The 14921-nt window shown below is 32.8% G+C and overlaps 2 protein-coding genes across 2 annotated transcripts in view; both read right to left on the bottom strand.

The window, feature by feature from the left end:
- LOC123664036 overlaps positions 1–9520 on the bottom strand; it is a 31333-nt gene extending 21813 nt beyond the window's left edge. Inside the window, exons 1-3 of the mRNA XM_045598660.1 lie at positions 9263–9520; positions 6581–6727; positions 5640–5716 (exon numbers count right to left, since the gene is read on the bottom strand). Coding sequence (XP_045454616.1) covers positions 5640–5691 — 52 coding nt within the window. The 5' untranslated portion in view covers positions 5692–5716; positions 6581–6727; positions 9263–9520. The remainder of the gene's footprint in view (positions 1–5639; positions 5717–6580; positions 6728–9262) is intronic.
- A 2391-nt stretch (positions 9521–11911) lies between these two features.
- Positions 11912–14868, bottom strand: LOC123664083 (polycomb group RING finger protein 3). Its single transcript, XM_045598698.1, has 5 exons — positions 14643–14868; positions 14287–14439; positions 13129–13271; positions 12602–12745; positions 11912–12253 (listed from the first exon to the last, which is right to left on the bottom strand). Exons 1-5 carry the CDS (start codon positions 14752–14754, stop codon positions 12128–12130), a joined length of 678 nt encoding a protein of 225 aa, XP_045454654.1. The 5' UTR covers positions 14755–14868; the 3' UTR covers positions 11912–12127.
- Between the last annotated feature and the right edge of the window lie 53 nt (positions 14869–14921).

The following is a 14921-nucleotide window of genomic DNA, read 5'->3' as shown; positions in this document are numbered from 1 at the left end:
AATGATCGTAGTGTTGCACAAGCTCCTATCCAAAACTCTTTTTAAATGTGAGAAAATGTCCTCACCTACTATGCAACATTTAGACTTACGGAACTAACCAAGCACTTTATCTTTACAGGTGTTAGCATAATTTCAAATTCTATGAAACCCAATAGACAAAGCTCAATGAACATCCCTGGTATATTGACGATGGATTATTTCGGTTGTCATAGCAACTGATTGTTGCTCTAACTATCTCCGACTCAATCCCCGCTCAAACGTTTGCACAAACCATACAGATAGATGGTCATCACAGTTTTGGTCGTTTCAGTAGCCTACCGGGGGGGGGGGGAGGGAAAGCATCATGCCCCGGGCGCTACTCACAAGGGGGCACCAAATGGTCAGCAAAAAAAAATTGCTGGACATATTATATAGTTTTGGAAAGGGAGGTACCCTTAAAATATATTGTGTTCGGGCGCTAGTTAAACTCGCTACGTCACTGGGTCGTCAATATATTTCCGGACATATACCATAAACCTCCAGTTAATCATCGATTGCGTTACCTTCGTTTATTTACATATGAGACCATTAAAAAAATTTCCACTAAACCAAAAACTCAATTACCGTACGGAAAACGTTAATAGTGCCATAGATGTTAAGTTGAACCGCGTTGTTCTACTTTCACTATCGTCGACCCACATCCACCGGTCGCCGAACGCCGGTGGTTGCAACACTAGTTATGTCATCGGCATTGTGAAGGACGTTTTTCGACGGTTTTGATATTAATTACGGACGTGTCAAGGCTGAATGTATAGATGTAATTAACCCACTGGTGGACGAGTAACACCGGTCGGAAGATGAAATGTTATAAGAGTTAATTTTTTGGAACGAAGTTCCTTACGGCAGGCTTGACATTTGGTTGGGCGAACGAACTGAGAAAAATGTGATACTAAAACCGTCAGAAAAATATATAATGGAAGTGACGTAATATCAGTCACACGACTGAATATGACGTTTGTTAAACTAAAATATTACTAGTAAACTTTTTTTAAATTATTTATGTAATTTTTTACTGTTGGCAAAAATAAATAAAGACATGTGTTTTTTTTTATTTCACTTAATAGTTTGAATGATTATTATTATTATTGTTTTGTTTGATTTATTTTATTTTACGGTATTTGTTATTTTCTAAAATACTAATTTTCCTAAATACTTTTATGTACTTAATTAAAAACCATTCAACATTTTTTTTTCAAATTGTGTAAGCAACTATACTATCCGAAGGAACTTCGTTCCTACCTGGTGTCCCATGCATGACATCACATAATTTTTTGATTTTATTTTTATACAACAAGGTCAGCAAACGAGCGCACTGTCAGGTGAGCGCTTACTGTAGCCTAAAAACGCCTGCAACACCAGAAGCTTCGCAAGCGTGTTGTCAAACCTGCCCCCAACCCCTCCAAGGAGCTCTGATCACCTTACTCACCACACGAAAACAACACTACTTGAAAGCAGTATTATTTAGCTGTGATCTTCTCCAAGGTCAAGGTACTATCCCAGTCGGGCTGCTCCAGATTTTGAGCAGGATACAATTATCCTGGCTGGGCTGGCTAATTCAATAAATGATTTTTTTTATGATGATTCGATTAACGGATCGCAAAATATTGTAAATAAGCAAAACATAGACTTATTTTGAAACATAAACTTATTTTGTACTCATTTAGAATATCTAAACTTATAAATTAAAAAAATATATGTGTCAATAACTTTTTGATTTGATTTAGTACGTGAGAAAATGTGGAACTATGTAATTAAATGTAATTATAACTATAATTAGCTAATAAAGATATCTATTATTATAACAAAATATAGCAGGATCGACGACAAGTGTGAAAATTATGTGAATAATAAATAATAAACGTTCACTGAATCAAATACTACAATGAAGCCGGCGACAGCAAAATATCAAAACAATTTCGATTTTTTGATAGTAATATTTAGTTTCATAATCTTAACACAATTCCCACGAGAACAATTCTCAAATAATATTAAAGTGGATGAAATTGTATGTTTGATTGACAAAATCAAAATAATTAAAACCAACGTACACACTATAGTATATTGTTGCAGTGATGCCGGTGTGATAGGATGACCTATACAAAAAATTATCACAGCAAATAACAATTACGCTGGCGGTCAGTTCGCACACTCTCATGATATAAGCATACAGACGGCGGGAGGCGACTTTGTTTTATACTATGTAATGATTAATACTAGATGATCCGATAAAGGTTACCCTGTGAATCTGTGAAACGTTTTCTAATGTTATGGTCTAATATCGTCATTTTCTCACAACGTATTATGGAACTGTGTGATTATCAAGCTATGATGTGGTCGAATAAAACTCAAGATTCACATTTGAATACATACGTAAATAACGTAAGATTTAAATGTACAACACGAGAGAATCGCCAACGGACATCTAGTGACACCGGCATCAATTTCTCACAATTAAAAAGCGAGTGTGCTTTAGACCACACGACTGAAGTAAGTTCTTTAGCAATAGTCCTGGACTGTGTCTTAGATATACGAAACGTAACTGGCTATGAGAGAAAGAGAGACAGAAAATCTGTGCTCGCACCTCTCTCTCTCGCCCCGTTCGCCTCACCCGATCACACTTTTCGTAACGCTCTCGTCACGCATTCACCAGCTTACTCACCAAGTCAAGCGTGCGTAAAGAAGCTTTACTTAAAAAAAAAAACAACACGACCTCAAAAACAATTCCCATCGAAGACAATGTAACGTACACATTTGCATAATGCTGTTATGTGCACTCGATTACGACACACTCGACCGCGCCGTAACAACGGTTCGCGCTTCACGTAAACGGTACCGACCCGGCGGCGTTATCTAAGTTTCATAATAGCTCGCTGACGTGATCCTTCGGTCGGTTTTAATAAGTATATAAGTTTGGCAAAAATTTCGTTGCGGAAGGATTACTGTTGAGATGGTGACTTGATTGTCAATTTATCAGTTAAATTGTTGTGTCCTACTGATAAGGAAAGTCCTGTTTATGGTTTCGTAAAAAATAATAATAATAATAATAATTGACTTTAAAATAATTGTTTGTCTGCAAACGAAAAATAATTGTATTTGCTCGCAAACGAAAAAACCGACTTCAGTTACATCGACAGGTAATACAACGTAGGTAGTAAAAATAGTCAAGTAAATACGCGTTATCAAAGATTATTCGAAAAGTTGTTATCAGATCGCAATGAAACTTAAATGTGACCACATGATAAATATCAGCTTTCGATTAAATTAAAAATCATCAAAATCGGTACACCCAGTAAAAAGTTATGCGGTATAATACAACGTAGGTCGACGAAAAAATAGTCAAGTAAATACGCATTATTAGATATAACACGAAAATTACTTGTCAGATCTCGATAAAAAATACAGTTGAATTAATAAACCCCTCCTTTCTTTGAAGTCGGTTAAAAAGGAGGAGGTTTTTAATTCGACTGTGTATTATATCTTCTGTTCATTTTAATTTTTAACCGGACGTACCAATTTTGATCGTTACTATTGTATTCAAAAGCTGGTTACTTGTTATTTGGATCCATTTATTCCAATAATGTGATTTGCAGTTTAGTACCATAGTCATCGATGAAAAGTCAACAAGCAATCATTTTATATTATATTTAAACTCGCTGACCAGGCGATCTTCGTACCGCCTTATATTTATTTCATAAATATAATAATTAAATATATCAAAATAAAATATAGCCTATCTTTTAAGTGGGATCAAACTGCACACGGTGTGCATATTTGATTAAAATCGGTTAAGTAGTTTAGGAGTCAACCGCGGAAAAACGTGACGCGTCATTTATATATATATATATATATATATATATATATATATATATATATATATATATTAAAATTAAAATACAATTTTCCGAGTTTACTCCTTCAGTAACGATATAAAGCCCGTAATATGATAATTATGTACCTATTTATAAGAACCGGCTGTTACAAGCATTTACATAACAATAGAGAATAGACGAGTATATATAAATACATCCGAGTGACACACATCTTACATAGTTGTCACACTTTTTAAACTTGTTTTTTAGCATTCGAGCTTTGATAGTAAAGACACATTTATGCCAATATTATTTGCATATGTAGGTGTTCAGATCAATATTAATTTCCTACGGTAATTAAAGAACCTAACCTATCATTATGAAACTTTGTAGTAATATTCTTGGAGGTATTAGAAGTAAAACAGTATACTTTTTATTAAAAACAAATTCAATGCCAGCGAAGCCGCGGGTAAAAACTAGTGAGTAATAAACCTCTTTAAACCAATGTTATTTTGATTATTTTTTCTGTATATAAAGCGTACGGCTCATCCTGACGGTATGCGATCACCGTAGCTTATAGACGTCTGCAACCAGAAGCGTCGCAAGCGCGTTGCTGACTCTACCCACAATTCTTCCAAGGAGCTCTGGTCACCTTACTCACCAACAGGAACACAATACTGTTTGAAAGCAGTATTATTTAGCTGTGATCTTCTGTAAGGTCGAGGTACTACCCCAGTCGGGCTGCTCCAGATTTTGAGCAGGAAATTTCCAGCTGTGCCCCGTGTGTACCTCAGTTAAATGATTTAAAGTATCTGTATCATTATTAGTAAGTACATTCCTGAAGAAATTTGATCGTTTATTATGGATAATGTTTGAATTTAAAAAAAAAAAAAACGAACGTGCTTTAGACCACACGACTGAAGTAATACTAACGAAACGTAACTCTCTCTCTTTCTATCTTCACTAACTTATATCTCCCTCTAAACTTCCGTTCGCTTCGCCCGATCACACTTGCCGTAACGCATTCATCAACTTACTCCCCAAAATCAAGCGAGCGTAAAGAGAAGTTTTACTTCGATATACCTTCGTAGGTAAAGCCGGGATAAAAACATACTATACTACATATTGATAAGAATCAAAGACGTGTGATTTCTATTACATACATACATGTAAGCAAATATGTATGACTTTGAGGCATCTCCGTTCTCACACATGACTGACTATGTACAACACATGAGTATCTGCGTGAAGATTAACTTAAAATCCTGATTATATCTTTTACATTATGTTCAATTGTTTTTTATCCAGATGTTAAAAATACGATAAAATAAGCGAATGAACACTTTGGCCAAAGGCAAAGGATGTATATTTAATTGACTGTTTTGTCGTCTACCTACGTCGTACTGCGTGTCGATGTAATTGAACCTGGTTTTATCTTCGTTTGCGAACAAACACAATGAAATTGGTAAAATCCCTTGGTTTTTTTTATACAAGTAGGTCAGCAAACAAGCGTACGGCTCACCTGATGGTAAGTGATTACCGTAGCTTATAAACGCCTGCACCACCAGAAGCATCGCAAGCGCGTTGCGGACGTTAACCCCAATCCCCCCAGGAGCTCTGGTCACCTTACTCGCCAACGGGAACACAATACTGCTTGAAAACAGTATTATTTAGCTGTGGTTTTCTGTAAGGTCGAGGTACTTCCCCAGTCGGGCTGCTCCATATTTTGAGCAGGAAATTTCCTGCTGTACCCTTAATCATATATTATCATTAAAATAGGTATTTACTTACTGGTATCGGCGGGTGCATCGTGTCTCTCTTGAGGGACGTGTGTCAGGCCCATGGCTGGTCGAGCGCAAGCTTCATCACTATCGCAATAAGATTATATACTTTATTATTTATTTACGAATACATAAATGTAGCTAATAAATAAACGGCGAGGGTTACTGCCATAGAACAACAACTTTCATTTTTTGGAAACCTTGGCTTGCTTTTCAAAGTTAATATAGCAAACTTTTCATACTTGAACTTTGCTTATAAGTTAAACAATTATGACTTCCTAAAAGTAATATATCGCCTCGCAGTTTAACTTGCACAATTTAAGACTTCCTTAAATTGCCAGAACAATAGTCAACTTCATCAACTTTAAACTCACGGGCCCCAGTAACTTACTAATCCTAGTGAGAACGTCCAGAAAATACTCAGACCTCAAAAAAATCTGCCAGACTGAAGCAAACATTTGTCGCGTGAGGAAATCGAACTCTTTAGCACATTCTCCAGTTATTGCGACCGTTGCACCAAAGCGTCATCAACATTGAAGATGTGTGATACATTTCTAAGTGTTTACCAAGTTGGATATTCGATTTAGTAGTTTCTTCGAATTAGAACAAAACCTTGTTTATCAATCTCCAACTTGTTTTCTCCATTCTGAGATGACAAAATATTTTGGGCTAATACTGGTTCCATTCAATTGGATTGAGTTGGGTGTAACTAATCATCTGTTCAGACAAACTTTCATAAAATAGTGTGGTCCATTGGTTCTGGTTGCAATGTCACTGCTTTCCGCTTTAGGGTTGTGGGTAAGATTCCCGTCCTAATAATGTATGTAATATTACCGTCCTTTCATTGTAAGTTAGCCGAGTTTACGCTTTCATTCACCCCTATTTCAAGGTTAGGAGTCAAACATCCTGTGTATGTATGTACAATTACGATGTATGAAGGTACGTACGTACCTGAGCAGGCGCTCTCGAAAGCAGACGACGGCGCGGCGCTCGAGGTCGAGCCCTATAGAGAAGGTAGCGAGCTCGGGTGAGAGCTGTTCCGCGCTGCGGTGGATGAGGAAGCGGCGGTGGTTGCTCACCGGTGGGAACACCAGCACACTGCATCATTAAACCACCACTTACCGTTACACGTCTATGACACGTTAGGCGTCGTCCATAAATAACGTACACAAAAAGACTGAGGGTAGGTCTTTGTTTAGTGTGATGATAACACGGGGATATGGGACATAAAATTTGATAGGTCGATGAAAATGTAATTTAGCATGCCAAAAGGCGCCGTCCAATAGTCACGAAAAGCTCGAGGGAAGGCAGAAAAAATGAACATACATCCTGCAACTTTAATGTCGTTCCAGAAACTTCTATCCTGATGTTTAATTATCCAAAATTTAATCAGATTGTACCTGTATTCAATGATAATATTCTGAAACAGTGAATATATAGTTCACAAAAAAGTACGTGATTTTTGGGTATGAGATGGGGGAAGGTGTAGTCTAAAACAACCAAATATCACCGAGAGGGAGGTTGGAAATTAAAATTTACTAAAAAACATCAAGTGACTAATGGACAACACCAAAGATTTCCTCTCCGGGGTGAGATAGGGGTCCAAAATGGTAACATTTTGCGTGACGTATTTTATGGACGATCCTTTAAAAATAACAAAAATGAAACACAGAAAATTTCTTTACATATACAAGTGACATTAAAAAATAACAAAAGTGTACAGCCGTAAATTACCCCCTTAGTGTCTTGGCATTGACAGTTATAATAAATACTTCAACAATATTAACATCTTTGATGACTCCTTAAATAGGTACTATTAAATACAAACCTATGAAGAAACTTATTTGTACTTTTTTGGTGAGTTATCTATATAAATTTAACTGAGCTTTCGGACAAATTGAAAATGCATAATAATATTGTGCCTTTAATTGTATCTTAAGCTTATTATTTATTGGGCTTTGTATTTAAGTATTTATCAATTATAAATACATTTATATTAACGACTCTTCGTCAAAGTTAAGACAAAAAATTAAAAAAAAAACAAGACTAAAGGGACAAGAAATTTACACAATGAGTTCAAAAATTGAATTATTAATTTTAAAATTATATTTGGCATTTCTCAAACGACTTGGGCTTTGTAAATGAAATGTTAATCTGTTATTATTAGTTGATCATCAGCTTTAACTAATGAGAATTTAATTAATATAATTGTGATAAAGTATATCAAAATTATATCTATAATATATATAAAAAAAAAAACAAAAAAAAAATAAAGAATATTTATTGATCAACATTCAGCAGAGTCAACTACAATCTTTTTACATGGAATTGCTAAAACAAATTTACATAGAGAATTACAAACTAGTGAGAGAGCATCGGGACACCAAAAAAAACAACTATATTAGCTAACTATTAACTTCCTTTAACTTAAAAAATTGCAATGCATATTTGTCAAGTTATGATTTTGCAAGCAAAAAAAAGTGTAAACAGTGTCAATAAAGAAGGTTGTATAATGCAGAAAAGTTCCTTTGACTTTCAAGTCAGCTATAGTAGTCAATATGGACTTCCAGATGCTGCAAATATCCATCTTAATGATTAGTAATACATAAAGGACACCAAACAAGGAACTTACTGATTGTAGATCAGTGAAATGACCTCGACATGCCTGTAACTAGATCGAATATGAAGTCAGGGTTAAGAATTGAAAGAGGTATTTAGAACTGTTTTTAAATAGTAACTTTTTTTAAGCTTCTATGTATATAATTATAAGCATCAATCTGTTTGTTTTCGTTCTTTATACAAGTAAGTGCAAAACTTTTGTGGATACACAGACACACACACACACACACACACACTTTCAAACACAAAATGCATCTACACATTTTTCTCATATTTTATTTACACATAATTATATAAGTAACAATTATTAAAGAAATAAATAATAAAATACCTTTATATATATTTATTTTTTTAATAATAGTTACTTAATTATGAAGTATAATTATAAAAAATTTGCAACTATTATTTTAAGGTCATCTTGAAATAGATCTGAAAGGGAAATCAACAAAAAAAAAAAAAAATACTAAAAATATTTCGAAAGTTAAATTTAATGTAGTATAACTTGTGGTATTTTTTATTTTTAAAAATTCTTTTCAATTTCATTTTTAAAAGAAAATTATATAAATGATAATCGTAATAAATTGCATGCTAATGGACATATTAAAATTAAAATATATATAAAAAGTTTATTTTATTAAAAAATAGTTAAAAATATCAACGTTAAAATATATAAATATTTTTACGTGCAAATATTCAAAAGGCGATACTATTGAAACGATCTTATGATAACGAAATGTCAACAAAACAGGTAGTGCGTTAAATATAACTGGTTACAGCTAGGCATTTTTTTATATGCCGAGTACAGTTATTACCGTCCAAGGTGTCGCCTGGACGCTCTTTTGACCGCGTCCTACGTATGTTGCCTCTACAGCGAATTTATAACCTTGAGCAATATACACACTAGAGCACGACAATGAAACATGAATTTCTAAAACTTTATAACACAGACGGTTATTAACAACACGCACCTCAAAACAATAAATTAAACTAAATTAACTTACAATTAATGTTTACCTGTCAACTTTTTTTTCGGCTAGAAAACATTTCAAGTCTTCGTTGACATCTTCGACGAAATTGTCGTCCGCTAGGTTCAGAAACCTTTCCACCGTTTTGGTACCCAGTTTGACGGTGAACCACTCGTTCCGTATCAACGAAAACTATTTATTTAACACACGTGCCAAAAGAAAAACTATCGGCCGTCCATTTTCAGTTTTTCATCACGCTTATGTTTGACACTTTAACAAACACAATGAAAAATTGACACTTAATTTTGCACACAAACAGAGTTGCCATAGATTATAACGAAACATCTGATTAAATGTTTACAGAGTAAAAATTGTTGTCATATACATAGAACTCAATTTATTCGAATTTTTTTCGGGTAAACTATGTTAGATATAAAATATAATAAACGATATGAAAAATATGGGAAGTGTAATCGTGTGAAACAATAGCTGTGCAGCAGTGCCACCCGCGATCAAACCTGAGTGACGTTATATTCTAGGATCTTGGTAATCGTTTGTAAAAGACGTAAACTACAATCACGTGTCGGAGCTGATTCAAAGCTACATTTTAACAACATGAGTAAAACAAGTCTAGCCTTTTCGATGACGCCAGCCAGTCACTGGAGGGATCCTGTTGCCTGCAGATCCGAGACCCTCCAATTAAAGCGGCTGAAGGCTCCCGCAGGGGTTTTGGTCAATATTGTAACCCCAAGTGCTGAAGCCGACATACGGTCTAGGAATGCCTACCCGGGAATCCTGTATATTACCCGTAAATGGGTTTCCCTGTGATACCAAAAAATAGATAAACAAGGATTGCCTAACATACTAATATAAAACAGCCTAATGCCCTAGTAGTCACATGATCACTTCGGACAAATTGATGGATAGATGGATTTTGATCAAAATCAATTAAATAAAAATATATAATGATCAAATATCTTTCTTATAGTTATAGGACGAGCGGTTGTTTTTGGTAAAACATTCAATTCAGGGAAGTGGGTAAATAAAATAAAATTCTTATAGAAATAACCCAAACAATGTGAGTTTTCGCTGTACATTAAATATATTGGACGAAGAATTTTCAGATTGTGGCATTATTTTGTATACAATAACACGGGCTAAAGGTGTTTCCTTAGGTTTGAGGACTGTGGTCAGTAATAATGCCCAAATCACAGCTGCATTAAGAAAATCAACATTTCATGAACGCATTTTAAAAATAAAACAAAATGTAGTCAAATAATATATTTCACATTTATTGTTAAAATAATTTGAATTAATCCATACTTAACATTAATTAAAAATTGGCCTAACTGATTTATATACATGGCTTAAGTCAAAATAACAAAAAAAAAAAAAATAATTAAAACAAAATAACAAATTAACTAAAATCTCTAACTTAAAAATAATAATCGTCTTTTAAAAGTTGCGAAAATACATCTACGAAACACAAAGTGACACAAGAAAACATAAAAAAAAAAATTATAAATTATTTTCTTGTATGACAGTTGCTCGATAGTTGCTTGACAGTTGCACAACTTTCACAAAAAAGTCAAGTAACCCTCGAGCGAGAGGTTTAATTTCAACTATATTTTTTGTCTTTAATTGTACAACATAAAAAGTAATTTTCTTTTCAGTACAAAAGTTTACAAATATTTTTATTATTTATTTTATCACCTATATTAGTTTTAAATATTTTTTTTTAAAACATTCATGTTTCTTTTTAAATATGTACTGTAAAAATTCATCATATCAATTTAATCGGATTTCAAAATGAAAGCACTTGACATTATTAATATTAAAAATATATTTTAATAATTTTGTTTTTCATGTTAAAGTTAACTTAAAGCAGTACTTGTTAAAAACTATATTATAAAATGCATTGATAATTTTTAACGAAAACTAAACTACGAAATATGGGCAAACTAACTAGAAATTTTGTGACATAACTATAATTTAATTATAGTTTTGAGTTAATTTATATAGATATTTTTTTATCTGATGATATCAAGGACCTTATCCTCTCGTAACTTAAAAATTACACAAAATTTTATGCCCTATTCATAAATATATGTTTAAAAAACATTATATTCTTGTTTATAATAAAGGCTATTATGTCAACCTTTCTTTGTTGGCATAGCTCAAAAGGTAATTTAGACCTGAGTACAAAGGGCGATGTGCGAACCCAAACTAGGGGAACGGAGAAGAGCAAACAGTAATTTATAAAACTAATCATATCCACTTTTCCCCAATCCCACCTACGAAAATTTTTGGGAGTAAACCTTAATTTTAAACGTAAATTAATTGTTTTAAAAATTCACATTACATTCAGCTTGGTTCTATTCCATTCATCAGTGAAAGGGTCTGAAAAGTTTTGTTCGAAATATTTAAATTTTATCAGTAAAAGATTAGTTTAAATTACTTCTTGAACTAGCATAATTCAAAAACTAATAAATACACTATATAAAAAAAAAACTAATAAATAATAATAAACCTACGAAATTGAGGGTGATGAGAAATTGAAGTTTTTATGTTTTAATTTGTTAAAACACTTCTTAGGCTCAATCTTAGGGCAGGTAACTTGATACTGACTCTTAAAGGCATCAAATTTCAAATTTTGATGTTCTCAATTCATTATAAAATTAAAATATAAAACAAAAAATCTGAAAGACTTCTTTATTGCAAACTTTTGCGACCTATTTAAGAGCCCATTCCTTAGCTTTATGAATTTTTAATAAATTCTTGAAAAAAAAAACTTTTTCTTATATAATCTTTGTTAAATGTAATAACAGAAACACAAGTAGCTTCATGCCTATTTTAAGATATTCGAGTAGTGTTAAGGAAGAGGAAGTCTAGAAAACGTCAATATCTAAGTAGACTACAAATCAATCTTAGGTCTATATTGTAGTCTAAGTGGCGGATCTCTAAACCTCCATCGAGTGACGTAAACAAACTTGAGTGTGTGGTCTTTACCTAATAATTCATCGTTGCATAAAATGTCTATCTGTAAAGAAGTACACAGTTGTTTATTAATTTGTCATAATGTATAATAACAGTATTTCCCATTGATATATCAATTGTATCTACATAACACTTAATATTTTACATTTATTTCAAGTTTTTTCCAATTCAAAGGGCTAAAACTTACTTTTCTTGTTTGTTAATCTTTGTAGTTTATCAAATTTCATTTTGAACACTTAATTATTGTGATAATTCTTTCTGAAGTAATGTAAAATCAATTTTGAATTTCTCTTAGAGCTATCTCTATGAAAATATTTAAAATTTTTCTTTCAAAAACTAAATAATTTATCGAAACAAATATAAAGTGCATCAAAACACACGTAATACTCACTTCTCTATATTTCTCCATTCCGTTCAATACTTTCTTAGCTACAAATTTTTTAAGATGCGTGATAGTTGCCTGAGCGGAGCATCGGATGAAACTTCGCTTGAGCGTTCTTAACGATGTTGATATGCATTCTAAACATACATTAACCTGGAAAATAATAAGAATTTATTAACATATCTTTTTATTTTAGTATATTTTACTATGTAATAATATATCATATTAAACAAATGTTGACTATAAAGCTAAATCTGTACTCATATTCTAAAGCTAAGGAGTTTGTTTGCTTGTTCACTCTTATTTCAGGATTTACTGATTCAAAGTGAATAATTATTTTAGTGTTGGGTAGTTCAATTACCAAGGAAGACTATCGGCTATATATCACATTATTATGAATAAAAGGCAAACACCAAAATAAAATGTTGAAATTATAGGTGAAAATGCCATTCTAGTATAGTAGTTTTGCATAAACTAACTTCACTTATGAAGAAGAAAGAATTTGGTTGTCTGATGTTAAAACTATGTTTATTTACCTGTTCATCTTTCCTATGACAGTCTGTATTATCTGGTTGCTCGGGCTCGTCCCCGCCCCCTGGCTTGTCAGCAGCCAGCGCTGCATCCTTCGGGCACGGTAAACCTCGGGCTCGGTAAAAATCTCTCTCGCGCTTTAGTTCATCTGGAAGAAATACGGTAAATCTATTATCTGGTATGATATCTATCATAGACATTAGACCATGAGAAAGACACCTGGAAAATTAAATCCGTGCAAGAAACAGTCAACTGTGACCACAGCATTGCAACGGTGCAAAATATTGGGAATATCAAAATGACGATTGCAGTAAACATTTAAAAACTAATGAAAACCAGTGTTGTGTGTAGGAGAAGCATGATTTAAAAGATATTCTGACACATTTTTATACTAATACCTATAATTTAGCATGATGGACTAACCTCTACTGCTATTTTAAGCATGCGACAATTAGTCATTCAAGTTTAATTACATATTGTCATTTTTAAATGTTTTAAGGGAAGATTATAGGTTACATAATTGGGAGTCTCATAGGCTGTTTTCTGCTCTGCAGGTTGTGGGCGATTCCCACCTGGGTCTGGGTGTGATATTTGTATTTATATATTTATGATTTCTATGTATATTTATAAAAAGAAAAAAATTAGCTATAATAGTCAACTGCAACCTGTAAAACAAGCATCAAGTTGTTTCCTGTAGGAACAGAGGATTGTGTATGTTGTAAGATAGTAATTTATTATATCATTTAGAAGTTTGTACTCAGTAGCTACCCTGATAAAACTGTACCTGAATTTCTTTTCTAATCAAATATTTTTACATTTTCCCTGACAACAATTATCAATGACACGGCATTACTATTACTTTTATTTCATCAAAATTATCTGCCATTAACACTGTCAATGTTAAAATTTAGGTTATTGATAATAAATAGCTTGTTACTTACAAATATTGTTTGTATGTATTAATTACTATTTACATATTAATATTATTAATAGTTATAGAATAATTAGAATATTTAATGCACATATAATTTCTTTCATTGTTCTGACTGTCAAAAATGACCATGTGCCGGTGTGATTTATGAAAATACTAAAATTTCCTTGTATATGACAATCTTAAAACTAAAATAAACTTGTTATTTACTGAAGAAAAAGTGTATACTCACTGTCTTGTAGGTCTGGGACCAGTTTGTACACGATGTCTTGCATGGTTCGGTCGAAGCTGATGTACTGTAGAGGATGGGACTGGTGTATCACTATGTTGCATGTCGGACAAGTGTTGTTCTCTTCTAGATGTTTCACTAAACAACTCTTGCAAACTGAAATTATTAAAACTTTTATTAAATAACTTTTAATACAAATTGTTTTTGATAGCACTGGTTAAGTTACTTTATTGGGGTTAGTTGATATTTGAGGGTTATGTATCACTTGTGACTAATATTACGTTTTAATTGTTGTTTAAGTTAACAATATAAACATAATAAAATCTGAACTCAAGTAAATACAAACAAAGATAACAAACACGTATGTAAGCACTCCGTGACAGTGGTAGCGTCGATGAAGTATCCGCGGCAAATTTTACAAGTTATGTGGCTATTTAGTGTTTTTAGCTTTATCCTCCTTTCCATTGTCATTCTAATACTACTGCTACGTGTAAAACATTAATTACAAATTAAAAAATTAATTAAAAACAAAAGAAAACATGAACGCAAATTTGCGAGAAAATTTACAGTCACCCAACTTAATTCGACACTGACATTAAGTTGTCGATAGGGATGTTAAAAAATAATAGATTTTTATT

The sequence above is a fragment of the Melitaea cinxia genome, chromosome 21 (genome assembly GCF_905220565.1).
Source record: "Melitaea cinxia chromosome 21, ilMelCinx1.1, whole genome shotgun sequence".
NCBI lineage: Eukaryota > Metazoa > Arthropoda > Insecta > Lepidoptera > Nymphalidae > Melitaea > Melitaea cinxia.
This window is presented reverse-complemented; position numbering and strand designations above follow the sequence as displayed.

Excerpts from the sequence above, each read along its gene's own strand:
- LOC123664083 (XM_045598698.1), bottom strand. The coding sequence starts at position 14,754 with ATGACAATGGAAAGGAGGATAAAGCTAAAAACACTAAATAGCCACATA. Across the intron at positions 14,440-14,642 it reads CACGGAGTGCTTACATACGT|TTTGCAAGAGTTGTTTAGTG; the intron begins GTTTGTTATCTT and ends TAATAATTTCAG. Across the intron at positions 13,272-14,286 it reads GGTCCCAGACCTACAAGACA|ATGAACTAAAGCGCGAGAGA; the intron begins GTGAGTATACAC and ends TATTTCTTCCAG.